Source organism: Scyliorhinus torazame, chromosome 4 (genome assembly GCF_047496885.1).
Source record: "Scyliorhinus torazame isolate Kashiwa2021f chromosome 4, sScyTor2.1, whole genome shotgun sequence".
Classification (NCBI taxonomy): Eukaryota; Metazoa; Chordata; class Chondrichthyes; order Carcharhiniformes; family Scyliorhinidae; genus Scyliorhinus; species Scyliorhinus torazame.
Genome location: NC_092710.1, coordinates 370,579,070 through 370,606,563, shown reverse-complemented (window position 1 = coordinate 370,606,563; position 27,494 = coordinate 370,579,070). Strand labels below are relative to the sequence as shown.

General features: G+C 55.7%; 1 protein-coding gene across 1 annotated transcript; it reads right to left on the bottom strand.

The window, feature by feature from the left end:
• Positions 1-137: 137 nt before the first annotated feature.
• On the bottom strand, positions 138-27,494 carry LOC140411784 (uncharacterized). The gene is made up of 4 exons (XM_072500767.1): positions 27,265-27,494; positions 14,188-14,317; positions 2,853-3,027; positions 138-1,951 (listed from the first exon to the last, which is right to left on the bottom strand). The coding sequence occupies exons 1-4, from the start codon at positions 27,394-27,396 to the stop codon at positions 1,786-1,788; spliced, it is 603 nt and encodes a 200-aa protein (XP_072356868.1). The 5' UTR covers positions 27,397-27,494; the 3' UTR covers positions 138-1,785.

Sequence of the window (27,494 nt, the reverse complement as noted above, 5' to 3'; positions counted from 1 at the left end):
TCTTAACAGAATCATTTCACTGAAATGTGGAGAGTTTATCTGATTTGAAGGTAGTGATGTGATCATTGACCCAGATTTATTTGTGAGGAGGAATCGAACACGAGACCAAATGTGTAAATGCATCACCCTCTTTATTTCACAGTGAGAATCCATTCCCAGCAGTTTGAAAAACAAAAGACAAACAAAGACTAGAAGACGATGGATTACTTACTGCACCAGACAAACCTGTGAATGGGGGTCACCTGTTAACGGGAGTCAGATCTGAATCGATCATTTTCTCAGTCACAGATTCAGTCTGTCGATATTCCCAAAGTCAGCTCCCAGTGTGGGTTTGAGGAGATCTGAATGGAAACTTTATTCCACCTTCAGTCTCTGGATTCTAATTTTAAACTGGGATTCTTTCTCCGGTTTAAGGACCAGTTTTCAGCTGCTTCACACCTGGGTCACAAAACTCCCACTTTCACTTTCCTGACCTGGGCCCATCTGTTTCCTGAACTTGGACTGATCTGAGTCAGACCAAACCGGGTTGAGAAACAACCTTTTTAATCATCCCCACCACAATGTCCAGTGTTTGATTCTCAGGACTGGCAGGAAAAGGGAATATTTTACTGCCCACACAGGGTGTGGTCTCCATTAGCAGGTTTCTCCAGTGAGTGACGTGTTCTTCCGACAGTGTCCAGTGTCTATTCCACACAGTCTGTTATATGGTCCATTCCCATTATATTTCAGAGCACAGGACACAGAACTATTCAAACATTGAAGGAAAATCTTCCAGAGGATGTGATGAAAATCTCATTATTTTACAAATGGTGAACACACTGTCTCTTTACAGTTTAAACATTCCCTTGTAATTAAATAATTCCACCTGGAACTAACTCCGAGTGAGAGAGCCCAGGAACAGTCCCACATCTGATCACTCCATGATTTCACATTTAACAGCTTCAATACTCTGTGCTCTGTAACAAATCCCAACTCTTTTCACATCAACTTGAAACATTCTGGTCAGTATGATGGATAAATATGAATATATTCCATGGCTGTGTGAAGATAGAAAATTCTGGAACTATATCTGACACTAGGACGATCACAGTCTCAGTCTCACAATTTACTAAAAGCAAGATTACAGAAAAAGCAAATTAGTGCAGTGATTAATCTCCGTTCCCCAATAGAGGGCCCACCACCCGGTACAATTGAGTTTTGCCCTGTATCTGTGCAGTGTGGAGACGTGTTCAGCAATGAATTTCAGACGTTGAAGGGAGACCTAATTATAAATAATATTAAGGGGAAATAGAGCAGGCGGGACTCAGAGACAGTCAAATATATCAGGGCTGGAGTCACATGTACGGTTAACGTGTGGGTGGACGATCACGTGTTTGCTCCACATTTGGTTGGTTAAGTGAGTGGTTAAGAACATGGCAGGTAGAATATGATGTGGTGATGTTTGGGCTCCTTAGTTAAGGGTGGATGAACCGAGTTTAGTGGGAGTGCATTCCCTGTTTATCAGACAGATTACACACTCGAGGGACAGTGTGGGAAGGTGGAGTTAAGGTCGAAGATCAGCCATGATCTTCCTGAATGGTGGAGTGGCCTTGAAGAGTCTCTGTTTTTATTTAATTTTCACAACAGGCATTGCGTTCCCTCAAAAGGTCCTTCTTGAGGTAAGGAGACTAAACTATGCTCAGTATTCCACATTAAACCCAATGGAAAGTTAAACAGTTTTAGAATAGAGTTCAGCACATCTCACTGTTTGATGCCATGAAAGGTACAGAACCTTCAAGAGAACCTTCATTCTCCTGTTTTCACAAAACCTATTGCCATTAGCCCATGTGTGTTAAAATAAGTGATGTCAAAAAATGTGCTATTGAAGGGCTGGTTGTCTTGTTCCAAATCCTTCAGTAATTGAATCACAAGTTCTTCAGTTTGTTGTTCATCAACTTTCTTGTCAAAAACCCTGCAACAGGATTAAGAACAGAGGATTTAATTTTTATCCTCCTGACAAATCCTGTTTGGAAAGTCGGTTGCCAGGACAACAGGGACAGGAGTTGACCATTCAGCCCATTGAGGCGCCTGCACCAGTCAGTTAGTCCACAGCTGGAGTAAGACCATCGAGAAGCTGGCCAAATGGGCAGACAAGTGGCAGATAGAGTTTAACACAGAGAAATGTGAGGTGATGCATTTTACAGAGAGGGTGGAGAGAGTCTATCCAGACTTAATGGCTCTGTTCTAAAGAGAGTGCAGTAGCAGAGGGTCCTCGGGGTGCCCGCCCAGGATAGATTCTCTGCCATTCCGGCGGGAAAAACGCCAGTGTGAGAAACATTCTTCACAATGTAGTGTGCCAAAGTCAGGATGCGTGGCGCTGCCCACAGAGTTGTGGATGGAGAGCGCCCACAACCCTGGACCCTGGAGCACCACAGCAGTGGGTTGGGGGAGATTGGATCCTTGGATCTTCCGTATTATGTGTTCTGGAGGGGGTCCTTCTGCTGGCCTGTTTCTGGGTGACCAATGTTGCTGGAAATCGATCTGCATTTTCAGGAGGTCCACCTTCTTTTGTCAACATGGCTCAGTGTTGTTGGACATCTTTTCAATATGACACCCGGGCAGGAGGGCAGACTACACACCATCCAGGCCTGACCCACTGCTGAAAACAGCGGAAAACACCCAGGTGAATAATTAATGATGGGTGGGAAGATTCGGAGTGTTTTCCGGCAAGAAGCCACAGCAGGAACATTCCACATTCCCACCCACACCACAGCACTTAGTCTCAAAACGGGAGAATCCCGCCCCAGGCTGATGTTGATACAAGAGCTGACAGAAAGGAACATCAATCCCAATATATCAGTCACTAAACTCACCTGCCATAGTACCAAATATGAGGTCCAGTTTGTAATGTAACTGCTGGATCTGTTGGTTCCGGTGGATTGATGACTTCGGGAACTATCAGGACAAATACACTGAATCTTTGTTGTATTTTGCCATTTTTCAAGTATCCAAAAACTCCCCAAGATGCAGTGAGAGGAATAACGGTACCTGTAGACAGAGAGACACAGCATTTAACTGGGTGATCAGCTTACAGGGAGTAAAAAGTTTCAGGTGAGGGGGCAGGGTGACTTTGTTGAAATGTGGAAAATGTTGTGATATCACTTTAAGGGAATATGCAAATGAACAAGTAGCCAGGATGTAGAGCAGCACGTGACAAACTAACTCCACCATCAACAACCAAGAAACAAATCACCCCGAAGCCCTGACAATCGTGGCTGGAGACTTCAACCAGGCCCACCTCAGGAAGGTTCCACCCAAACTCCATCAACATATCTCCTGCTCCACCAGAGGTGCAAACACCCTGGACACTGCCACACGAGCATCAAAGGAGCCTCAAGAATGATGCATAGAAACAGCTTCTTCCCCACAGCTACTAGACTCCTCAACGACTCCCCCTCGGACTGACTGTTCCCTGTAAGAACACTATTCACGACGCCCTATGCTGCCCTTGCTCATGTATTTGCTTTGATCGGCCCCTTGTTCCGCACTGTAACCAATCACTGTTTGTGATTGTAGCATTTGTCAATGTTCTCTGTTGATTATTCTTTGGTCTACTCTGTAAATACTGCGTGCGTTCCCTCGGCCGCAGGAAAATACTTTTCACTGTACTTCGGTACAAGTGACAATCAATCAAATCGAATCAATCAATCAGTCAGCCTGTGACCAGCCTGGGCCCACTCGCAGTGTGAGAGCCGACACCATATTGAAATGTCCGTCCCGCTCACTCATATCACTCTGTGCAGCCCCCTCCCTTCACCAGACTGTGCAGCACGTTAACACCCAGCTGGGAAAGTCTCACAGCCTCGAGGGACAGTCTGTTCCTCAATCTACCCCCACACCCCCCTCCCTGCCCCCCGAGCCCTACCCCCACACCCCCCTCCCTGCCCCCCGAGCCCTACCCCCACACCCCCCTCCCTGCCCCCCGAGCCCTACCCCCACACCCCCCTCCCTGCCCCCCAAGCCCTACCCCCACACCCCCCTCCCTGCCCCCCGAGCCCTACCCCCACCCCCCCTCCCTGCCCCCTGAGCCCTACCCCACACCCCCCTCCCTGCCCCCTGAGCCCTACCCCCACACCCCCCTCCCTACCCCCCGAGCCCTACCCCCACATCCCCCTCCCTGCCCCCCGAGCCCTACCCACACACCCCCCTCCCTGCCCCCCGAGCCCTACACCCCACACCCCCCTCCCTGCCCCCCCGAGCCCTACCCCCACACCCCCCTCCCTGCCCCCCGAGCCCTACCCCCACACCCCCCTCCCTGCCCCCCAAGCCCTACCCCCACACCCCCCTTCCTGCCACCCGAGCCCTACCCCCCACACCCCCCTCCCTGCTCCCCGAGCCCTGCACCCCACACCCGCTCCGTGACCCCCGAGTCCTACCCCCACACCCCCCTCCCTGCCCACCGAGCCCTACCCCCACACCCCCCTCCCTGCCCCCCGAGCCCTACCCCCCACACCCCCTCCTGCCCCCCGAGACCTACCCCCCTCCCTGCCCCCGGGGCCTACCCCCCACACCCCCCTCCGTGCCCCCCGAACCCTACCCCCACACCCCCCTCCCTGCCCCCCGAGCCCAACCCCCCACACCCCCCTCCCTGCCCCCCGAGCCCTACTCCCACCCCCCCCTCCGTGCCCCCCGAGCCCTACCCACACACCCCCCTCCCTGCCCCCCGAGCCCTACCCCCACACCCCCCTCCCTGCCCCCCGAGCCCTACCCCCACACCCCCCTCCCTGCCCCCCGAGCCCTACCCCCACACCCCCCTCCCTGAAACCCTACCCGAGCCCTACCCCCGACAAGCACCTCCCTGAAAACCCACCTGAGCCCTACCCCCCCCACACCCCACATCCCTCTCCCTGCACCCCCCGAGCCCTACCCCGCAAACCCCCCCGCACCCCCCCCCCCCGCCCCGCACCCTACACTTCTGCCTGGAATCGTGGCCCCTCACCCAACCCCCCCACCCCACGCTATCCCCCTACACCTCTTGCACAACCCTCCTTCCCCATTGCGCCTCAGAACAACCCCCGACCCCACAATACATCTCACCCTCCTCCCCAGGTCTAACTTTGTACCTTTATTGTGATGGATGCTGAGGGTCACAGAGCTGTCCAGATAGACACTGGTGTGTGTCACTGCTGGAAGGGACAGACAGCACAGAGCTGTCCAGATAGACACTGGTGTGTGTCGCTGCTGGAAGGGACAGACAGCACAGAGCTGTCCAGATAGACACTGGTGTGTGTCACTGCTGGAAGGGACAGACAGCACAGAGCTGTCCAGATAGACACTGGTGTGTGTCGCTGCTGGAAGGGATAGACAGCACAGAGCTGTCCAGATAGACACTGGTGTGTGTCACTGCTGGAAGGGACAGACAGCACAGAGCTGTCCAGATAGACACTGGTGTGTGTCACTGCTGGAAGGGACAGACAGCACAGAGCTGTCCAGATAGACACTGGTGTGTGTCACTGCTGGAAGGGACAGACAGCACAGAGCTGTCCAGATAGACACTGGTGTGTGTCACTGTTGGAAGGGGGACACAGCACAGAGCTGTCCAGATAGACACTGGTGTGTGTCACTGCTGGAAGGGACAGACAGCACAGAGCTGTCCAGATAGACACTGGTGTGTGTCGCTGCTGGAAGGGACAGACAGCACAGAGCTGTCCAGATAGACACTGGTGTGTGTCACTGCTGGAAGGGGGACACAGCACAGAGCTGTCCAGATAGACACGGGTGTGTGTCACTGCTGGAAGGGACAGACAGCACAGAGCTGTCCAGATAGACACTGGTGTGTGTCGCTGCTGGAAGGGGGAGACAGCACAGAGCTGTCCAGATAGACACTGGTGTGTGTCACTGCTGGAAGGGACAGACAGCACAGAGCTGCCCAGATAGACACTGGTGTGTGTCACTGCTGGTAGGGACAGAGAGCACAGAGCTGTCCAGATAGACACTGGTGTGTGTCGCTGCTGGAAGGGACAGACAGCACAGAGCTGTCCAGATAGGCACTGGTGTGTGTCACTGCTGGAAGGGACAGACAGCACAGAGCTGTCCAGATAGACACTGGTGTGTGTCACTGCTGGAAGGGGGAGACAGCACAGAGCTTTCCAGATAGACACTGGTGTGTGTCACTGCTGGAAGGGACAGACAGCACAGAGCTGTCCAGATAGACACTGGTGTGTGTCACTGCTGGAAGGGGGAGACAGCACAGAGCTGTCCAGATAGACACTGGTGTGTGTCACTGCTGGAAGAGGGAGACAGCACAGAGCTGTCCAGATAGACACTGGTGTGTGTCACTGCTGGAAGGGACAGACAGCACAGAGCTGTCCAGATAGACACTGGTGTGTGACACTGCTGGAAGGGACAGACAGCACAGAGCTGTCCAGATAGACACTGGTGTGTGTCACTGCTGGAAGGGGGAGACAGCACAGAGCTGTACAGATAGACACTGGTGTGTGTCACTGCTGGAAGGGACAGACAGCACAGAGCTGTCCAGATAGACACTGGTGTGTGTCACTGCTGGAAGGGGGAGACAGCACAGAGCTGTCCAGATAGTCACTGGTGTGTGTCACTGCTGGAAGGGGGAGACAGCACGGAGCTGTCCAGATAGACACTGGTGTGTGTCACTGCTGGAAGGGGGAGACAGCACAGAGCTGTCCAGATAGACACTGGTGTGTGTCACTGCTGGAAGGGGGAGACAGCACGGAGCTGTCCAGATAGACACTGGTGTGTGTCACTGTTGGAAGGGGGACACAGCACAGAGCTGTCCAGATAGACACTGGTGTGTGTCACTGCTGGAAGGGACAGACAGCGCAGAGCTGTCCAGATAGACACTGGTGTGTGTCGCTGCTGGAAGGGACAGACAGCGCAGAGCTGTCCAGATAGGCACTGGTGTGTGTCACTGCTGGAAGGGACAGACAGCACAGAGCTGTCCAGATAGACACTGGTGTGTGTCACTGCTGGAAGGGACAGGCAGCACAGAGCTGTCCAGATAGACACTGGTGTGTGTCACTGCTGGAAGGGACAGACAGCACAGAGCTGTCCAGATAGACACTGGTGTGTGTCACTGCTGGAAGGGACAGACAGCACAGAGCTGTCCAGATAGACACTGGTGTGTGTCACTGCTGGAAGGGGGACACAGCAGAGAGCTGTCCAGATAGACACGGGTGTGTGTCACTGCTGGAAGGGACAGACAGCACAGAGCTGTCCAGATAGACACTGGTGTGTGTCGCTGCTGGAAGGGACAGACAGCACAGAGCTGTCCAGATAGACACTGGTGTGTGACACTGCTGGAAGGGACAGACAGCACAGAGCTGTCCAGATAGACACTGGTGTGTGTCACTGCTGGAATGCGGAGACAGCACAGAGCTGTCCAGATAGACACTGGTGTGTGTCGCTGCTGGAATGCGGAGACAGCACAGAGCTGTCCAGATAGACACTGGTGTGTGTCACTGCTGGAAGGGACAGACAGCACAGAGCTGCCCAGATAGACACTGGTGTGTGTCACTGCTGGTAGGGACAGAGAGCACAGAGCTGTCCAGATAGACACTGGTGTGTGTCGCTGCTGGAAGGGACAGACAGCACAGAGCTGTCCAGATAGGCACTGGTGTGTGTCACTGCTGGAAGGGACAGACAGCACAGAGCTGTCCAGATAGACACTGGTGTGTGTCACTGCTGGAAGGGACAGACAGCACAGAGCTGTCCAGATAGTCACTGGTGTGTGTCACTGCTGGAAGTGACAGACAGCACAGAGCTTTCCAGATAGACACTGGTGTGTGTCACTGCTGGAAGGGGGAGACAGCACAGAGCTGTCCAGATAGACACTGGTGTGTGTCACTGCTGGAAGAGGGAGACAGCACAGAGCTGTCCAGATAGACACTGGTGTGTGTCGCTGCTGGAAGGGACAGACAGCACAGAGCTGTCCAGATAGACACTGGTGTGTGTCACTGCTGGAAGTGACAGACAGCACAGAGCTTTCCAGATAGACACTGGTGTGTGTCACTGCTGGAAGGGGGAGACAGCACAGAGCTGTCCAGATAGACACTGGTGTGTGTCACTGCTGGAAGAGGGAGACAGCACAGAGCTGTCCAGATAGACACTGGTGTGTGTCACTGCTGGAAGGGACAGACAGCACAGAGCTGTCCAGATAGACACTGGTGTGTGTCACTGCTGGAAGGGACGGACAGCACAGAGCTGTCCAGATAGACACTGGTGTGTGACACTGCTGGAAGGGGGAGACAGCACAGAGCTGTCCAGATAGTCACTGGTGTGTGTCACTGCTGGAAGGGACAGACAGCACAGAGCTTTCCAGATAGACACTGGTGTGTGTCACTGCTGGAAGGGACAGACAGCACAGAGCTGTCCAGATAGACACTGGTGTGTGTCACTGCTGGAAGGGGGAGACAGCACAGAGCTGTCCAGATAGACACTGGTGTGTGTCACTGCTGGAAGGGACAGGCAGCACAGAGCTGTCCAGATATACACTGGTGTGTGTCACTGCTGGAAGGGACAGACAGCACAGAGCTGTCCAGATAGACACTGGTGTTTGTCACTGCTGGAAGGGGGAGACAGCACAGAGCTGTCCAGATAGACACTGGTGTGTGTCACTGCTGGAAGGGGCAGACAGCACAGAGCTGTCCAGATAGACACTGGTGTGTGTCACTGCTGGAAGGGACAGACAGCACAGAGCTGTCCAGATAGACACTGGTGTGTGTCACTGCTGGAAGGGGGAGACAGCACAGAGCTGTCCAGATAGACACTGGTGTGTGTCACTGCTGGAAGGGACAGACAGCACAGAGCTGTCCAGATATACACTGGTGTGTGTCACTGCTGGAAGGGACAGACAGCACAGAGCTGTCCAGATAGACACTGGTGTGTGTCACTGCTGGAAGGGACAGACAGCACAGAGCTGTCCAGATAGACACTGGTGTGTGTCGCTGCTGGAAGGGGGAGACAGCACAGAGCTGTCCAGATAGACACTGGTGTGTGTCATGCTGGAAGGGACAGACAGCACAGAGCTGTCCAGATAGACACTGGTGTGTGTCACTGCTGGAAGGGGGAGACAGCACAGAGCTGTCCAGATAGACACTGGTGTGTGTCACTGCTGGAAGGGACAGACAGCACAGAGCTGTCCAGATAGACACTGGTGTGTGTCGCTGCTGGAAGGGGGAGACAGCACAGAGCTGTCCAGATAGACACTGGTGTGTGTCACTGCTGGAAGGGGGAGACAGCACAGAGCTGTCCAGATAGACACTGGTGTGTGTCACTGCTGGAAGGGACAGACAGCACAGAGCTGTCCAGTTAGACACTGGTGTGTGTCGCTGCTGGAAGGGACATACAGCACAGAGCTGTCCAGATAGACACTGGTGTGAGTCACTGCGGGAAGGGGGAGACAGCACAGAGCTGTCCAAATAGACACTGGTGTGAGTCACTGCTGGAAAGCGGGAGACAGCACAGAGCTGTCCAGATAGACACTGGTGTGTGTCACTGCTGGAATGGACAGACAGCACAGAGCAGTCCAGATAGACACTGGTGTGTGTCACTGCTGGAATGGACAGACAGCACAGAGCAGCCCAGATAGACACTGGTGTGTGTCACTGCTGGTAGGGGGAGACAGCACAGAGCTGTCCAGATAGACACTGGTGTGTGTCACTGCTGGAAGGGGCAGACAGCACAGAGCTGTCCAGATAGACACTGGTGTGTGTCACTGCTGGAAGGGACAGACAGCACAGAGCTGTCCAGATTGACACTGGTGTGTGTCACTGCTGGAAGGGAGAGACAGCACAGAGCTGTCCAGATAGACACTGGTGTGTGTCACTGCTGGAAGGGACAGACAGCACAGAGCTGTCCAGATTGACACTGGTGTGTGTCACTGCTGGAAGGGACAGACAGCACAGAGCTGTCCAGATAGACACTGGTGTGTGTCATGCTGGAAGGGACAGACAGCACAGAGCTGTCCAGATAGACACTGGTGTGTGTCGCTGCTGGAAGGGGGAGACAGCACAGAGCTGTCCAGATAGACACTGGTGTGTGTCACTGCTGGAAGGGACAGACAGCACAGAGCTGTCCAGATAGACACTGGTGTGTGTCGCTGCTGGAAGGGACATACAGCACAGAGCTGTCCAGATAGACACTGGTGTGAGTCACTGCTGGAAGGGACAGACAGCACAGAGCTGTCCAGATAGACACTGGTGTGTGTCACTGCTGGAAGGGACAGACAGCACAGAGCAGTCCAGATAGACACTGGTGTGTGTCACTGCTGGAATGGACAGACAGCACAGAGCAGCCCAGATAGACACTGGTGTGTGTCACTGCTGGTAGGGGGAGACAGCACAGAGCTGTCCAGATAGACACTGGTGTGTGTCACTGCTGGAAGGGGCAGACAGCACAGAGCTGTCCAGATAGACACTGGTGTGTGTCACTGCTGGAAGGGACAGTCAGCACAGAGCTGTCCAGATAGACACTGGTGTGTGTCACTGCTGGAAGGGACAGACAGCACAGATCTGTCCAGATAGACACTGGTGTGTGTCACTGCTGGAAGGGACAGACAGCACAGACCTCAATCACCATTAACCATTAAACATTCACCGTTAACCACCATTAACCATTAAACATTCACCCTCAACCACCATTAACCATGAAACATTCACCGTTAACCGCCATTAACCATTAAACATTCACCGTTAACCACCATTAACCACTAAACATTCACCCTCAACCACCATCAACCATTAAACATTCACCCTCACCCACCATTAACCATTAAACATTCACCCTCAAACACCATGAATCATTAAACATTCACCCTCAAACACCATTAACCATTAAATATTCACCCTCAACCACCATTAACCATTAAACATTCACCCTCAACCACCATTAACCACTAAACATTCACCCTCAAACACCATGAATCATTAAACATTCACCCTCAAACACCATTAACCATTAAACATTCACCCTCAACCACCATTAACCATTAAACATTCACCCTCAACCATCATAAACCATTAAACATTCACCCTCAACCCCCATTAACCATTAAACATTCACCCTCAACCACCATTAAATAACTGGACGCAGTTAGTTCCACAGGATTTCTCTTTAACAAGGTAGAATTTCCCGTCATTGAGTCTCAGACAGGAGCCAGCATTCCCGCAGCATCCACTGAGCTGAGAGAGATGCAGTTTCTCAGCTTCCACAAGGGTTCATGTCGACTCCAATAGCGGGTTCATGCCTGAGAAAGAGTCTTTATTACACTCGGGAAATTCAGCAACCACAGCTGGAATCTCGCTCCCAGTGCATGTGGGAAACCTTCCCGGTTTCTGGGAACATAAAGCCGGCAGGTATCAAAGAAGTATATAATTGAGTGGGAGTAGTTGGGGACTATAACTTTCCCAACATTAACTGGGACAGCCATAGCACGAGGGGTTTGGATGGAGAGAACTTTGTCGAGAGTATTCAGGAAGAATTCCTCATTTAATATGTGGATAGCCCGACCAGAGAGGGGGGGGGAAACTTGACCTCCTATTGGGGAATAACGAAGGTCAGGTGACAGAAGTGTGAGTGAGGGATCACTTTGGGATCTGTGACCAGAATTCCGTTAGTTATAAGATAGCTCCGGAGAATGATAGTTCTGGCCCAAAAGTTAAAATTCTAAATTGGGGCAAGGCCAATTTCGGGGGTATTAGGCAGGAACTTTGAAAAGTTGATTGGCGGTGCCGATTGACAGGCAAGGGGACAGCTGTAAATGGGAATCTTTCAAAACGGTGTTAACTAGGATCCAGGGTGAGCACATTCCTCTTAGAGTGAAGGGTAAGGCTGGGAGAAGTGGGGAACCCTGGATGACTCGGGATATTGAAGCCATGGTCAAAAGGAAGAAGGAGGCATATGACACGCTGAGGCAGCTGGGATCAAGTGGATCCCTTGAAGAGTACAAGGCTTGTGGGAGTAGAGTTAAGAGAGAAATCAGGAGGGCAAAAAGGGGACATGAGATTGTCTTGGCAGATAAGGCAAAGGAAAATCCAAAGAGCTTTTCCAGATGCATACTGGGTAAAAGGGTGACTGGGGAGAGGGTGGGGCCTCTTCAGGATAAACAAGGTCATCTATGTGCAGAGCCACAAGGGATGGGAGAGGTCCTAAATGAATATTTCTCGTCAGTATTTACTGTTGAGAATGGCACGAATGTTAGGGAAATTGGGGAAATAAAAAGTGATGTCTTGAGGAGTGTCCATATTACAGAGAAGGAGGTGCTGGAGGTATTAAAGCGCATCAAGATAGACAAATCTCCGGGACCTGATGAAATGTATCCCAGGACGTTGTGGGAGGCTCGGGAGGAAATTGCCGGCCCCCTGGCTGAGATATTTAATTCATCGACAGTCACAGGAGAAGTGTCTGAAGATTGGAGGGTTGCAAATGTTGTGCCCTTGTTTAAGAAGAGCTGTAGGGATAAGCCTGGGAATTACAGACCGCTTAGCCTGACTTCTGTAGTGGGTAAGTTGTCAGACGGTATTCTGAGGGACAGGATCTACAGGCATTTAGACAGGCAAGGGCTAATTAGGGAAGGTCAGCGTGGCTTTGTAAGGGGAAAGTCATGTCTCACCAATTTGAGTTTTTTGAAGGGGTAACCAAGAAGGTAGATGAGGGCAGTGCGGTCGACGTTGTCCAAATGGACTTTAGCAAGGCCTTTGACAAGGTACCGCATGGTAGATTGTTGCAAAAGGTTAAATCTCACGGTATCCAGGGCGCGGTAGCCAATTGGATACAAAATTGTCTTGGCGACCGAAGCTAAAGGGTGGTTGTGGAGGGTTATTTTTCAAACTGGAGGCCTGTGAGCAGCGGTGTGGCTCGGGGATCGGGGCTGGGTCCACTGTTATCTGTTGTATATACTATTGATTTGGATGAGAATGTAGGAGGCATGGTTAGTAACTTTGCAGATAACACCAAGATTGGTGTCATAGTGGACAGTGAAGAAGGTTCTATAAGATTGCAACAGGATCTTGACCAATTGGGCCAGTGGGCCGATGAATGGCAGATGGAGTTTAATTTGGATAAATGTGAGGTGATGCATTTTGGTCGATCGAATCGGGGCAGGACCTACTCAGCTAATGGTAGGGAGTTGGGGAGAGTTCCAGAACAAAGAGATCGAGGGGTACAGGCTCCATAGCTCCTTGGAGGTGGAGTCACAGGTGGACAGGGTGGTGAAGGAGGCATTCAGCAGGCTCGGTTTTATGGGTCAGAGTATTGAATACAGGAGTTGGGACGTCTTGTTGAAGTTGTCCAAGACATTAGTAAGAGCATACATGGAATAATGTGTTCAGTTCTGGTCACCCTATGAGAGGAAGGATATTGTTAACCTAGAAAGAGTGAGAAGAGATTTACGAGGATGCTGCCAGGACTTGATGGTCTGAGTTATAAGGAGAGGCTGGATAGGCTGGGACTTTTTCCCCTGGAGTGTAGGAGGCTTAGGGGTGATCTTATTGAGGTCTTTAAAATCATGAGGGGCACAGATAAGGGAGATAGTCAACAACTTTTCCCAAAGATAGAGGAGTCTAAAACTAGAGGGCATAGGTTCAAGGTGAGAGGGGAGAGATACAAGAGAGACCAGAGGGGACATTTCTTCGCACAGAGGGTGGTGAGCATCTGGAACGAGCTGCCAGAGGCAGTGGTAGAGGCGGGTACAATTTTGTCCTTTAAAAAACAGACAGTTCCATGGCAGGGTGGGTACAGGGGGATATGGGCCAAATGTGGGCAAGTGAGACCAGCTTAGTGATAGAAACTGGGCGGCATCGACAAGTTGGGCTGAAGGGTCTGTTACCATGCTGTAAACATCTGTGACTCTTAGAGCTCAGGGGATCGAGGGATATGGGGGGAAGGTGGGATCAGGGTATTGAACTTGATGATCAGCCATGATCAGAATGAATGGCGGAGCAGGCTCGAAGGGCCGAATGGCCTCCTCCTGCTTCTATTTTCCCGGTTTGTTTCTATGTGTGTAAGTAGCCCAAACAGCGCCTCAACCCACTGGTCACATGTGACCGCGGAACGCTCTGGGATTGACAATTCTTTGCTCAGTGTGTCAGTCTGTACAGAAAGTTTGAAACGTGACAGGTTAAAGAGTGAGTGGCTGTTTTAGAATCTGTTGTTACTTTGAAGGAACATCTGACATACCTGCAACATTCCCACAACGTGCATAACTGAATAGTTTGTCCAGACCGATCGCCAGCGCACTTTTAATATCCACGGCACCAACTTCAGTTTGAACCCATTGGCGAAATTCTAATTCCACCTCATCATAATTCTAAAACAAGAAAATAAAATCCATCACCATGTGACACAACTGAATTCGCACCAAAACACATCAGTGTTAGAACATAGAACAGTATAGCACAATACAGGCCCTTCGGCCCACAATGTTGTGCCGACCATTTATCCGAATCTAAGATCAACCTAACCTTCTCCTTTCAATTTACTGCTGTCCATGTGCCTGTCCAAGAGCCGCTTAAATGTCCCGAATGACTCAGACTCCTCCAGTGCATTCCACGCGCCCACCACTCTCTGTGTAAAGAACATACCCTCTGACATCTCCCCTCTACCTTCCTCCAATCACCTTATAATTATGTCCCCTCGTGACAGCCATTTCCGCCCTGGGGAAACATCTCTGGCTATCCACTCTATCCATGCCTCTCATCACCTTGTACATCTTTATCAAGTCACCTCTCTTCCTTCTTCGCTCCAGTGAGAAAAGCCCTAGCTCCCTCAACCTTTCTTCACAAGACATGCCCTCCAGTCCAGGCAGCATCCTGGTAAATCTCCTCTGTCCCTCTCCAAAGCATCCACATCCTTCCTATAATGAGGCGACCAGAACTGGACACAATATTCCAAGTGTGGTCTAACCAGGGTTTTATAAAGCTGCAGTAAAACCTCGCGGCTCTTAAACTCAATCCCCCTGTTAATGAAAGCTAACACACCATACGCCTTCTTAACAACCCTATCAACCTGGGTGGCAACTTTGAGGAATTTATGTACGTGGATCCCTAGATCCCTCTGTCCTTCCACACTTCCAAGAATCCTGCCTTTAACCCTGTATTCAGCATTCAAATTCGACCTTCCAAAATGAATCACTTCACATTTATCTAGGTTGAACTCCATCTGCCACTTCTCAGCCCAGCTCTGCATCCTGTCAATGCCCTATTGTAACCTGCAAGATGCCTCGACACTATCTCCAACTCCACCAACCTTCGTGTCATCGGCAAACTTACTAACCCACCCTTTCACTTCCTCATCCAAGTCATTCAGAAAAACACAAAGAGCAGAGGTCCCAGTACAGATCCCCGCAGGACATGACTGGTCACCGACCTCCAGGCGGAATACTTTCCATCCACTACCACTCGCTGTCTTCTTTCAGCCAGCCAATTCTGTATCCTGGCAGCCAAATTTCCCTGTATTCCATGCCCCCTGACTTTCTGAATGAGCCTACCATGGGGAACTTTATCAAATGCCTTACTGAAATCCATATACACCACATCCACTGCCCGGCCTTCATCAATGTGTCTCGTCGCATCCTCAAAGTATTGAATGAGGCTTGTGAGGCATGACCTGTCCCTCACAAAGCCATGCTGACTATCTTTAATCAAACTGTTTGTCCAAATTATCATAAATCCTATCTCTCAGAATCCTTGCCAATATTTTGCTCACCACAGACGCAAGACTGATGGGTCTGTAACTCCCAGGGATTTCCCTATTCCCTTTCTTGAATAGGGGAACAACATTCGCCTCCCTCCAATCATTCAGTACTACTCCAGTGGAGAGTGAGGACGCAAAGATCATCGCCAACTGCGCAGCAATCTCCTCCCTTGCTTCCTGTAGTAACCTTGGGTATATCCCGTCAGTCCCAGGGGACTTATCTATCCTGATGCTTTTCAAAATGCCCAGCAAATCCTGCTTCTTAATATCAACCTGTTTGAGCCTATTAAACAACCTTAAACAATCCCCACATTACTGCTGCACATTTCCCCAAGAACAATTGTTCTCACTTTATGCTCCTTAACTCCTGTCTAATATTAGTATAATTTCCCATCCCCCAATGAAATACCCTCCCATACTGTGTGTTCCTGTCCCTCTCCGTGACTATGATAAAGGTCAAGGAGTTGTGGTCACTGTCACCAAAATGCTCTCCCACCGAGACATCTGACACCTGGCCTGGTTCGTTGCCAAGCACCAAATCCAATATGGCCTCCCCCCTAGTCGGCCTATCTACATATTGAGTCAGGAATCCTTCCTGTACACACCTGACAAAATCTGCTCCATCCAAACCATTTGCAGGAAGGAGGTTCCAGTCAATATTAGGGAAGTTGAAGTCACCCATGACAACAACTCTGTTACTTCTGCGCCTTTCCAGAATCTGCCACCCAATCTGTTCCTCCATCACTCTGCTGCTATTGGGGGGTCTATAGGAAACTCCCAATAAAGTGACTGCTCCTTTCTTGTTTCTGACTTCCACCCATACTGACTCAGTAGACAAACCCTCTTCAACTACCTCCTTTTCTGCAGCTGTGGTGCACTCCCTAATTAACAGTGCCACTCCCCCTCCTCTTTTACCTCCCTCCCTATTCTTCTTAAAACATCTAAACCCCAGAACGTCTAACAACCATTCCTGCCCCTGTGAAATCCATTTCTCCGTGATGGCCATAACATCACAGTTCTAAATACTGATCCATGTTCTAAGTTCATCTCCCTTATTCCTGACACTCCTTACATTGAAGCAGACACACTTTAACCCATTCCACTGAGTGCAACTTTGCCCTATCAACTGTCTATCCTTCCTCACAGACTTGCTGCATACTATTTCTGCCTGTTCAACAGCTACCCTATCCTCTGATCCATCGCTCTGGTTCCCATCCCCCTGCCCAACTAGTTTAAACCCTCCCGAAGAGCTCGAGCAAACCTCCCACTCAGGATATTGGTGCCCCTCCAGTTTAGGTGCAACCCGTCCTTCATGTACAGGACTGTCCTCGGTTCCCAGGTGTGGGAGCAGTATTCATGTCCTGCATGGACTGACCTGGTAAAAGAGTTTGGAATTTTTGATGGGAGTCTTGGCATCACCACTTCCAGATTGATTTCCCTGACCCCCTCATGCACTCTGTCAACTTTAGAGTTATCCTGCCCATTGGGCCTCACACCTTCCCCTTGGGCTTTCAATGAAAACAAATATAGAGAATGTTCTGGAAGGCCATCGACACTGAATCATGTCCAGGAATTGTGTTTCCCTTTGGCTGTTTTACCACATTATTGAAACAGAAAGGTTTCAATGGGTTAGAAATTGGTCCTCGTATCCAGGCACTAATCCAGGATGAAAAGAAAACAATGTCATTGGACCGTAAGAAATAGGAGCTGGAATAGGCCCAATAACTCCTCAAGCCTGTTCCACCAATCAACAAGATCATGCCTCACCTTTAACCCCAACTCCACTTGCCCCACGCACTCCCCACCTGTTCCATTGTGTTGTTGTGTTGGAGAAGTTTCCGTAACTCCCAGAGACTGCTGGCTGCAGACATTCTAACTGTATTGGAACACATTTACCGTTTGGAGAACATTCCCCGACACGAGCTTCTTTTCGTGCTGCTTTCTGCGAGACTCTCAGATCACGAGTAGATGTCACTTCCTGCCAGTGACATCACAGGGTTAACCCTTCACAGGACCTGTCCGAATATACTCCATTATACTACACCCCGAGCAACCTGGAATCCTAAATTGTACCTTGTCACCTTGTCTGTTTCAATGAGATCCTCTCATTCTCCTAAATTCCAGAGAGTTCCCGACAATCTGATTCCTTTCAGTATTGGACATCTCTGTAACCCAGGAATCAACCCAGTGAATCTTCACTGCATCATCTCCAAGGAATGGACGTCCTGTTTTGGATCCGGTGTGAGCGTGCATACCCTGGTCGAGACCAGAGTGGGCCTCCAGGACTGGCAGCGCCAGGTGGCGGGGTTGTCTCAGGGATTACCCGCACCCCAGTCCCATGGAGATGCCTGGGGGCCACCGGGCACCCCGAGGGAGGAGGAGGTGCTGGGCCCGTGCCGGTGACTCCCGCAGGGGAGGTGTCGGAACACCGCAGCCCCTCAGACTCCACCCCTCCTGTCCCTGGAGCCTCCAGTGGGCAGCAGGCAGAACAGGGCAGCACCACACCACCTGGGACACACGGGCAGGAGCCGGGCCCATCCAGGCCCGATCGCCCCAGAAGGCACCCACCGACCGGGACCCAGGTGGCAGGGCGGGAATCACAGCAGGGCCGCCTCCACTCCTGCTGGACCGTCTGGGGAACTACCTAGACGCAATGTTAGGGCTGGAAGGCCAGAACATTAGACACCAGTTAAGTTGGCAGGGGTGCAGGGCACAGTTTCGAGTTAGGGTCTCGGGTTTTCAATTTAAACACCTGTTCACACCGTTCCAACCTGCCTCGGTGCTCTGTCAGGGTGTGAGGGGTGGGCTGGGCTGGGCTGGCCATAGAGGAGGTGGGGGGGGAATGGGCGGATGTTGTGGGTGGCGGGGGCTCCCCACCGTACACCCCCCCACCCCCCCACCCCACCGACCGTGTGATGGACTGGCCAGCTGGCATGCAGGGTTCACCCAGGTGGAAGGTGCGACCGTGGGCATGAGGCAGACATTGTCAAACGATGTGGAGCACGGAGCTCATGGCAGAGCGGGCTGTCATCACCCTCCATCCCATGGCTCCGACCCGCTGTTACTGCCAACCCAGGGCCCCCAGCTCGGAGCGCCGCAGGTATGTATCACCGAGCTGCAGGCGGGGGATGTGGGGGCCTGGTGGTGGGAGGCGGTGTCCGTGCCCCAGGCCAGGTTCCCCCCCCCCCGTCTAGTTGGTGAACCTGGAGATGATCAGAGCGTCCCGTGCCCATTGGCCCCGGTGCACATGTTGTGCGGCCCCCTGAGCTGCCCATTGCAGGGGACCCTGGGGGTCTCACTGTCACAGGGGTCTCTGTGGGGGGGGGGTCCCTATCACAGAGGTCTCTGTGGGGGGGGGGTCTCACTGTCACAGGGGTCTCTGTGCGGGGGGGGGCTCCTATCACAAGGGCCTCTGTGGGGGGGGGGGTCTCACTGTCACAGGGGTCTCTGTGGGGGGGGGGGGGAACTCCCTATCACAAGGGCCTCTGTGGGGGTCTCCCTATCACAGGGGTCTCTGTGGGGGTCTCCTTATCACAGGGGTCTCTGTGGGGGGGTCTCCCTATCACAGTGGCCTCTGTGGGGGGGGGTCTCCCTATCACAGGGTCTATGTGGGGGGGTCTCACTGTCACAGGGGTCTCTGTGGAGGGGGGGTCTCCCTATCACAAGGGCCTCTGTGGGGGGGGTCTCCCTATCAAAGGGTCTATGTGGGCGGTCTCCCTATCACAGGGGTCTCTGTGGGGGTCTCCTTATCACAGGGGTCTCTGTGGGGGGGTGGGTCTCCCTATCACAAGGGCCTCTGTGGGGGGGTCTCACTGTCACAGAGGTCTCTGTGAGGGGGGGTCTCCCGATCACAGGGGTCTCTGTGGGGGGGTCTCCCTATCACAGGGTCCATGTGGGGGGGTCTCCCTATCACAGGGGTCTCAGTGGGGTGGTCTTCCTATCACAGGGGTCTCTGTGGGGGGGTCTCCATATCACAGGGGTCTCAGTGGGGTGGTCTCCCTATCACAGGGGTCTCTGTGGGGGGTCTCCCTATCACAGGGGTCTCAGTGGGGGAGTCTCCCTATCACAGGCGTCTCTCGGGGGGTCTTCCTATCACAGGGGTCTCTGTGTGGCAGTCTCCCTATCACAGGAGTCTAAGTGGGCGGTCTCCCTATCTCAGGGGTCTCTGTGGGGGGGTCTCCCTATCACAGGGGTCTCTGTGAGAGGGGGGTCTCCCTATCACAGGGGTCTCTGTGGGAGGGTCTCCCGATCAAAGGGGTCTATGTGGGGGGGGCTCCCTATCACAGGGGTCTCTGTGGGGGGTTGTCCCTATCACAGGGGTCTCTGTGGGGGGGGTCTCACTATCACAGGGGTCTCTGTGGGGGGGTCTCCCTATCACAGGGGTCTCTGTGGGAGGTCTCCCTATCACAGGGGTCTCTGTGGGGGGTCTCCCTATCACAGGGGTCTCTGTGGGGGGTTCTCCCTATCACAGGGGTCTCTGTGGGGGGGTGTCTCCCTATCACAGGGGTCTCTATGGGAGGGTCTCCCGATCATAGGGGTCTCTGTGGGGAGGGGGGGTCTCCCTATCCCAGGGGTCTCTGTGTGGGGCTCTCCCTATCACAGGGGTCTCTGAGGGGCGGGGTCTAACGATCATAGGGGTCTCTGTGGGGGGTTCTCCCTATCCCAGGGTTTTCTGTGGGGGGGGGGTCTCCCTATCACAGATGTCTCTGGGGGGGTCTCCCTATCACAGGGGTCAGTGTGGGGGGGTCTCCCTATCTCAGGGGTCTCTGTGGGGGGTTCACCCTCTCACAGGGGTCTCTGTGGGCGGGGGGTCTCCGTATCACAGGGGTGTCTATGGGAGGGTCTCCCTATCACAGGGGTCTCTGTGGGTGGTCTCCCTATCACAGGGGTCTCTGTGGGGGGTCTCCCTATCACAGGGGTCTCAGTGGGGGAGTCTCCCTATCTCAGGGGTCTCTGTGGGGGCTTCACCCTCTCACAGGGGTGTCTATGGGAGGGTCTCCCTATCACAGGGGTCTCTGTGGGAGGGTCTCCCGATCAAAGGGGTCTATGTGGGGGGGGCTCCCTATCATAGGGTTCTCTGTGGTGTGGGGTCTAACTATCACAGGGGTCTCTATGGGAGGGTCTCCCTATCACAGGGGTCTCTGTGGGAGGTCTCCCTATCACAGGGGTCTCTGTGGGGGGTTGTCCCTATCACAGGGGTCTCTGTGGGGGGGGTCTCACTATCACAGGGTTCTATGTGGGTGGTCTCCCTATCTCAGGGGTCTCTGTGGGGGGGTCTCCCTATCACAGGGGTCTCTGTGGGGGGGTCTCCCTATCACAGGGGTCTCTGTGGGAGGTCTCCCTATCACAGGGGTCTCTGTGGGAGGTCTCCCTATCACAGGGGTCTCTGTGGGGGGTTCTCCCTATCACAGGGGTCTCTGTGGGGGGGTGTCTCCCTATCACAGGGGTCTCTGAGGGGCGGGGTCTAACGATCATAGGGGTCTCTGTGGGGGGTTCTCCCTATCCCAGGGTTTTCTGTGGGGGGGGGGTCTCCCTATCACAGATGTCTCTGGGGGGGTCTCCCTATCACAGGGGTCTCTGTGGGGGGTTCACCCTCTCACAGGGGTCTCTGTGGGCGGGGGGTCTCCGTATCACAGGGGTGTCTATGGGACGGTCTCCCTATCACAGGGGTCTCTGTGGGAGGTCTCCCTATCACAGGGGTCTCTGTGGGCGGGGGTCTCCCTATCACAGGGGTCTCTGTGGGGGAGGTCTCCCTATCACAGGGGTCTCTGCGGGGGTTCTCCCTATCACAGGGGTCTCTGTGGGCTGGGGGTCTCCATATCACAGGGGTCTCTGTGGGGGGTTCTCCCTATCACAGGGGTCTCTGTGGGGGGGGGTCTCCGTCTCACAGGGGTCTCTATGGGAGGGTCTCCCGATCAAAGGGGTCTCTGTGGAAGGTTCTCCCTATCACAGGGGTCTCTGTGGGGGCTATCCCTCTCACAGGGGTCTCTATGGGAGGGTCTCCCTATCAGAGGTGTCTCTGTGGGGGGTTCTCCCTATCACAGGGGTCTCTGAGGGATGGGGTCTAACTATCACAGGGGTCTCTATGGGAGGGTCTCCCTATCAAAGGGGTCTCTGTGGGGGGTTCTGCCTATCACAGGGGTATCTGAGGGGCTGTCCCTATCAAAGGGGTCTCTGTGGGGGGGGTCTCCCTATCACAGGGGTCTCTATGGGAGGTTTTCCCGATCACAGGGGTCTCTGTGGGGGGTTCTGCCTATCACAGGGGTCTCTGTGGGGAGGTCTCCCTATCACAGAGGTCTCTGTGGGGGGTCTCCCTATCACAGGGGTCTCTGTGGGGAGGTCTCCCTATCACAGGGGTCTCTGTGGGGGGTGTTCCTATCACAGGGGTCTCTGTGGGGGTCTCCCTATCACAGGGGTCTCTGTGGGGGGGGGGTCTCCCTATCACAGGGGTCTCTGTGGGGGGGTCTCCCTATCACAGGGGTCTCTGTGGGGGGGGTCTCCCTATCACAGGGGTCTCTGTGGGGGGGTCTCCCTATCACAGGGGTCTCTGTTGGGGGGGTCTCCCTATCACAGGGGTCTCTGTGGCGGGGGTCGACCTATCACAGGGGTCTCTGAGGGTGGTTCTCCCTATCACAGGGGTCCGTGGGCAGTGGGGGCAAGTTGTATCACCCCTGTAGTTGTGAGTTGGGGAGGCGGAGGGGGTCGGGGGAGGGGGGAGTGTCGGAGAGGGGTCGGGGGTCAGGGGTGGGGGGGAGTGTCAGGGAGGAGTCAGGGTGGGGGGATGGGGAGTGTCGGGGAGAGTTCGGGGGTCGGTGTGGGGGGGATGGGGAGTTTCGGGGAGGGGTTGGGGGTCGGGGAGGGGGGAGTGTCGGGGAGGGGTCTGGGTGGGGGATGAGGCGTGTCGGGGAGGGGTGGGGGATGGGGAGTGTCGGGGAGGGATCGGGGGTCGGGGGCATGGGGAGTGTCGGGGAGGGATCGGGGGTCGGGGGGGGATGGGGAGTGTCGGGGAGGGGTCGGGGGTCAGGGTGGGGGGGGGGAGTTTCGGGGAGGGGTCCGGGTGGGGTGGGATGCGGAGTGTCAGGGGAGGGGTCGGGGTGGGGGGGGGATGGGGAGTGTCGGGGTGGGTGGGGATGGGGAGTGTTGGGGAGGGTTCGGGGTTCGGGGGGTTGGGTAGTGTCGGGGAGGGGTCGGGGGTCGGGGTGGGGGGGATGGGTAGTGTCGGGGAGGGGTCGGGGTGGGGGGGATGGGGAGTGTCGGGGAGGGGTCGGTGGGGGGGGATGGGGAGTGTCGGGGAGGGGTTAGGGTTCGGGGTCGGGGGAGTGTCGGGGAGGGGTCGGGGGTCGGGGTGGGGGGATGGGGAGTGTCGGGGAGGGGTCGGGGTGGGTGGGGATGGGGAGTGTTGGGGAGGGGTCGGGGTTCGGGGGGTTGGGTAGTGTCGGGGAGGGGTCGGGGGTCGGGTTGGGGGGATGGGTAGTGTTGGGGAGGGGTCGGGGGTCAGGGTGGGGGGAGTGTCGGGGAGGGATCGGGGTGGGGGGGATGGGAAGTGTCGGGGAGGGGTCGGAGTGGGGGGGATGGGGAGTGTCGGGGAGGGGCCGGGTTGGGGGGATGGGGAGTGTCGGGGAGGGGTCGGGGTGGGGTGGGATGGGTAGTGTCGGGGAGGGGTCGGGGTTCGGGGTGGGGGGGATGGGGAGTGTCGGGGAGGGGTCGGGGTGGGGGATGGTGAGTGTCAGGGAGGGATCGGGGTCGGGGTGGGGGGGAGTGTCGGGGAGGGATCGGGGTGGGGGGGATGGGGAGTGTCGGGGAAGGGTCGGGGTGGGGGGATGGGGAGTGTCGGGGAAGGGTCGGGGTGGGGGATGGTGAGTGTCAGGGAGGGATCGGGGTCGGGGTGGGGGGGAGTGTCGGGGAGGGATCGGGGTGGGGGGGATGGGAAGTGTCGAGGAGGGGTCGGGGTGGGAGGGATGGGGAGTGTCGGGGAGGGGTCGGGGGGGGGATGGGGAGTGTCGGGGAGGGGTCGGGGTGGGGTGGGATGGGTAGTGTCGGGGAGGGGTCGGGGTTCGGGGTGGGGGGGGAGTGTCGGGGAGGGATTGGATTGGGGGGGATGGGAAGTGTCGGGGAGGGGTCGGGGTGGGGGGGATGGGGAGTGTCGGGGAAGGGTCGGGGTGGGGGATGGTGAGTGTCAGGAAGGGATCGGGGTCGGGGTGGGGGGGAGTGTCGGGGAGGGATCGGGTTGGGGGGTTGGTGAGTGTCAGGGAGGGGTCGGGGGTCGGGGTGGGATGGGATGGGGAGTGTCGGGGAGGGGTCGGGGGTCGGGTGGGATGGGTAGTGTCGGGGCGGGGTCGGGTGGGAGTGTCGGGGAGGGGTCGGGGTGGGGGTGGAGTGTCGGGGAGGGGTCGGGGTGGGGGGGGGGAGTGTCGGGGAGTGGTCGGGGTTCGGGGGGATGGGGAGTGTCGGGGAGGGGTCAGAGTGGGGGGGATGGGGAGTTTCAGGGAGGGGTTGGGTGTCGGGGTGGGGGGGGTTTGGGAGGGGTTGGGGGGGTGAATGGGGAGTGTCGGTCAGGGGTCGGGGTGGGGGGAGTGCGTCAGGAAGGGGTTGGATCGGCGTTGGGGAGTGTATTGGGGAGGGGGCCTGGAGAGAGTCGGGAGGGTTTGGGGGTGGGTGGGAGTGTCGGGGAGGGGTCGGGGTGGGGGGGGATGGGGAGTGTTGGGGAGTGGTCGGGGTGGGGGGGGGATGGGGAGTGTCGGGGAGGGGTCGGGTTGGGGGGGGATGGGGAGTGTCGGGGAGGGGTCGGGGTGGGGGGGGGATGGGGAGTGTCGGGGAGGGGTTAGGGTTCGGGGTGGGGGGGAGTGTCGGGGAGGGGTCGGGAGTCGGGGTGGGGTTGATGGGGAGTGTCGGGGAGGGGTCGGGGTGGGGAGGGGAGTGTCGGGGAGGGGTCGGGCTGGGGGGGATGGGGAGTGTCGGGGAGGGGTCGGGGTGGGGGGGGGGATGGGGAGTGTCGGGGTGGGGTCGGGGTGGGGGTGATGGGGAGTGTCGGGGAGTGGTCGGGGGTCGGGGGGGATGGGTAGTGTCGGGGAGAGGTCGGGGGTGGGGGGGGTAGTGTCGGGGAGGGGTCGGGCTGGGGGGGCTGGGGAGTGTCGGGGAGGGGTCGGGGTGGGGTGGAATGGGGAGTGTCGGGGTGGGGTCGAGGTGGGGGGGGATGGGGAGTGTCGGGGCGGGGTCGGGGGTCGTGGGGGATGGGTAGTGTCGGGGAGGCGTCGGGGTGGGGGGGAGTGTCGGGGAGGGGCCGGGCTCGGGGGGATGGGGAGTGTCGGGGAGGGGTCGGGGTGGGGGGGATGGGGAGTGTTGGGGTGGGGTCGGGGTGGGGTGGATGGGGAGTGTCGGGGACGGGTCGGGGTTCGGGGTGGGGAGTGTCGGAGAGGGGTCAGAGTGGGGGGGATGGGGAGTTTCAGGGAGAGGTCGGGTGTCGGGGTGGGGGGGGTTGGGGAGGGGTTGGGGGTGGATGGGGAGTGTCGGTCAGGGTTCAGGGTGGGGGGAGTGCGCCAGGAAGGGGTTGGGGTCGGCGTTGGGGAGTGTATTGGGGAGGGGGCCTGGAGAGAGTCGGGAGGGTTTGGGGCTGGGTGGGAGTGTCGGGGAGGTGTCGGTGTGGGTGTGTGGGTGGAGTGTCGGGGAGGGGTCGGGGTTGGGGGGGAGTGTCGGGGAGGGGTCGGAGTTGGGGGGGAGTGTCGGGGAGGGGTCGGGGTGGGGGGGATGGGGAGTGTCGGGGAGGTGTCGGGGTGGGGGGGTGGAGTGTCGGGGAGGGGTCGGGCTGGGGGGGGATGGGGAGTGTCGGGGAGGGGTCGGGGTGGGGGGGGATGGGGAGTGTCGGGGTGGTGTCGGGGTGGGGGGGATGGGGAGTGTCGGGGAGGGGTCGGGGGTCGGGGGGGTTGGGTAGTGTCGGGGAGGGGTCGGGGTGGGGGGTGAGTGTCGTGGAGGGGTCGGGCTGGGGGGGATGGGGAGTGTCGGGGAGGGGTCGGGGTGGGGGGGATGGGGAGTGTCGGGGTGGGGTCGGGGTAGGGTGGATGAGGAGTGTCGGGGAGGGGTCGGAGTTCGGGGTGGGGAGTGTCGGGGAGGGGTCAGAGTGGGGGGATGGGGAGTTTCAGGGAGGGGTCGGGGTGGGGGGGTTGGGGAGGTGTTGGGGGGTGGATGGGGAGTGTCGGTCAGGGGTCGGGGTGGGGGGAGTGCGTCAGGAAGGTGTCGGGGTCGGGGTTGGGGAGTGTATTGGGAAGGGGGCCTGGAGAGAGTCGGGAGGGTTTGGGGGTGCGTTGGAGTGTCGGGGAGGGGTCGGTGTGGGTGTGTGGGTGGAGTGTCGGGGAGGGGTCGGGGTGGGGGAGTATCAGGGGTGGGACGCCTCAGCAGCACAGTGGTTAGCACTGTGGCTTCACAGCTCCAGGATCCCGAGTTCGATTCCCGGCTTGGGTCACTGTCTGTGTGGAGTCTGCACGTTCTCCCGTGTCTGCGTGGGTTTCCTCCGGGTGCTCCGGTTTCCTCCCACAAGCCCCGAAAGACGTGCTGTTGGTGAATTGGACATTCTGAATTCTCCCTCTGTGACCCGAACAGGCGCCGGAATGTGGCGATGAGGGGATTTTCACAGTCACTTCATTGCAGTGTTAGTGTAAGCCTGCTTGTGACAATAAAGATTATTATTATTATCCTGACCATGCCCCTCTTAATCTTGTAGCCATCGATCAGATCGCCCCTCAGTCTTCTCTACTCCAGCGAAAACAGCCCAAGCCCCAACCTCTCTTCATAACTGAAATGTTCCGTCCCAGGCACCATCCTGGTGAATTTCCTCTGCACCCCCTCCAGTACAGTCACCTCCTTCCTATAATGTGGTGCCCAGAATTACACACAGTACTCCAGCTGTGTCCTCACCAATGTTCTGTACAACTCCAACATCACCTCCCTGCTGTTGTAATCTATGTCCCGATTGAGAAAAGCCAGTGTCCCATTTGCCTTTTCCACCCCCCTATTAACCTGCCCTCTGCCTTCAGAGACCACCCTCAGCTTCCTGCCTCTCAGCCAATTGTGGGTCCAATGTGTCTCTTTGCCTTGGGTGCCATGGGCCCTGACTGGATCAGTCTGCCACGAGGGACCCTATCAAAAGCCTGGCTAAAGCCCATATCGACCACTCCAAATGCATCCCCCTCATCAACACTCCTGCTCACCGCCTCAAATAATTCAACTGTGTTTGTCAAGAAAGACCTTCCACGCTGACTATTCCTGATTAATCCGTGTCTAAAGTACAGATAGATTCTGTCCCTCAGAATACTTTCCTGATCCCAGCCTTGAATTTAGAAATCATTAACTGTGTGAGTGCCGGGTCCTGGGATGTGTGAACCGCCCGGGGCAGATATTTCACTGTTTATTCCAGTTCACACACTCAGCATTGACAATCCTCCCTGCCTGAGTCAGACAGATGTTTGACAGTAAAGAGAGCAAAGGGGACACGACCCAATAACACAGGCATTAAATAATTTCCACTGGTACAAATATTACAGAATGCAGTAAACTCTGAACTATACTCACCTTGTCGTTAATGACGACTTCGGGTTTAAGGCAGTCATCTCGTTCACAGAGTTTGATCACCTCGTCTACCGGATTCTGTGCAGCGAGTTGGTTCCAGAAGAGGAAAGACACGGTTAAGACGATTCTCAGCATCTTGGTGTCGGTACAGGTCACTGGTGAATTCACTGAATGACCCTCAGCACCTTCAGCTCGATCTGCAGTTTGAGCAGAGAGCTCAGGGATTTTTATAC

What these genes read in the sequence shown, in the direction of transcription:
- LOC140411784 (XM_072500767.1), bottom strand. Translation starts at nt 27,396, where the DNA reads ATGCTGAGAATCGTCTTAACCGTGTCTTTCCTCTTCTGGAACCAACTC. An exon ending in AAGTCGTCATTAACGACAAG is followed by an intron (nt 14,318 to 27,264) that starts GTGAGTATAGTT and finishes TTCTTGTTTTAG; the next exon opens with AATTATGATGAGGTGGAATT. An exon ending in ACGTTGTGGGAATGTTGCAG is followed by an intron (nt 3,028 to 14,187) that starts GTATGTCAGATG and finishes CTCTGTCTACAG; the next exon opens with GTACCGTTATTCCTCTCACT.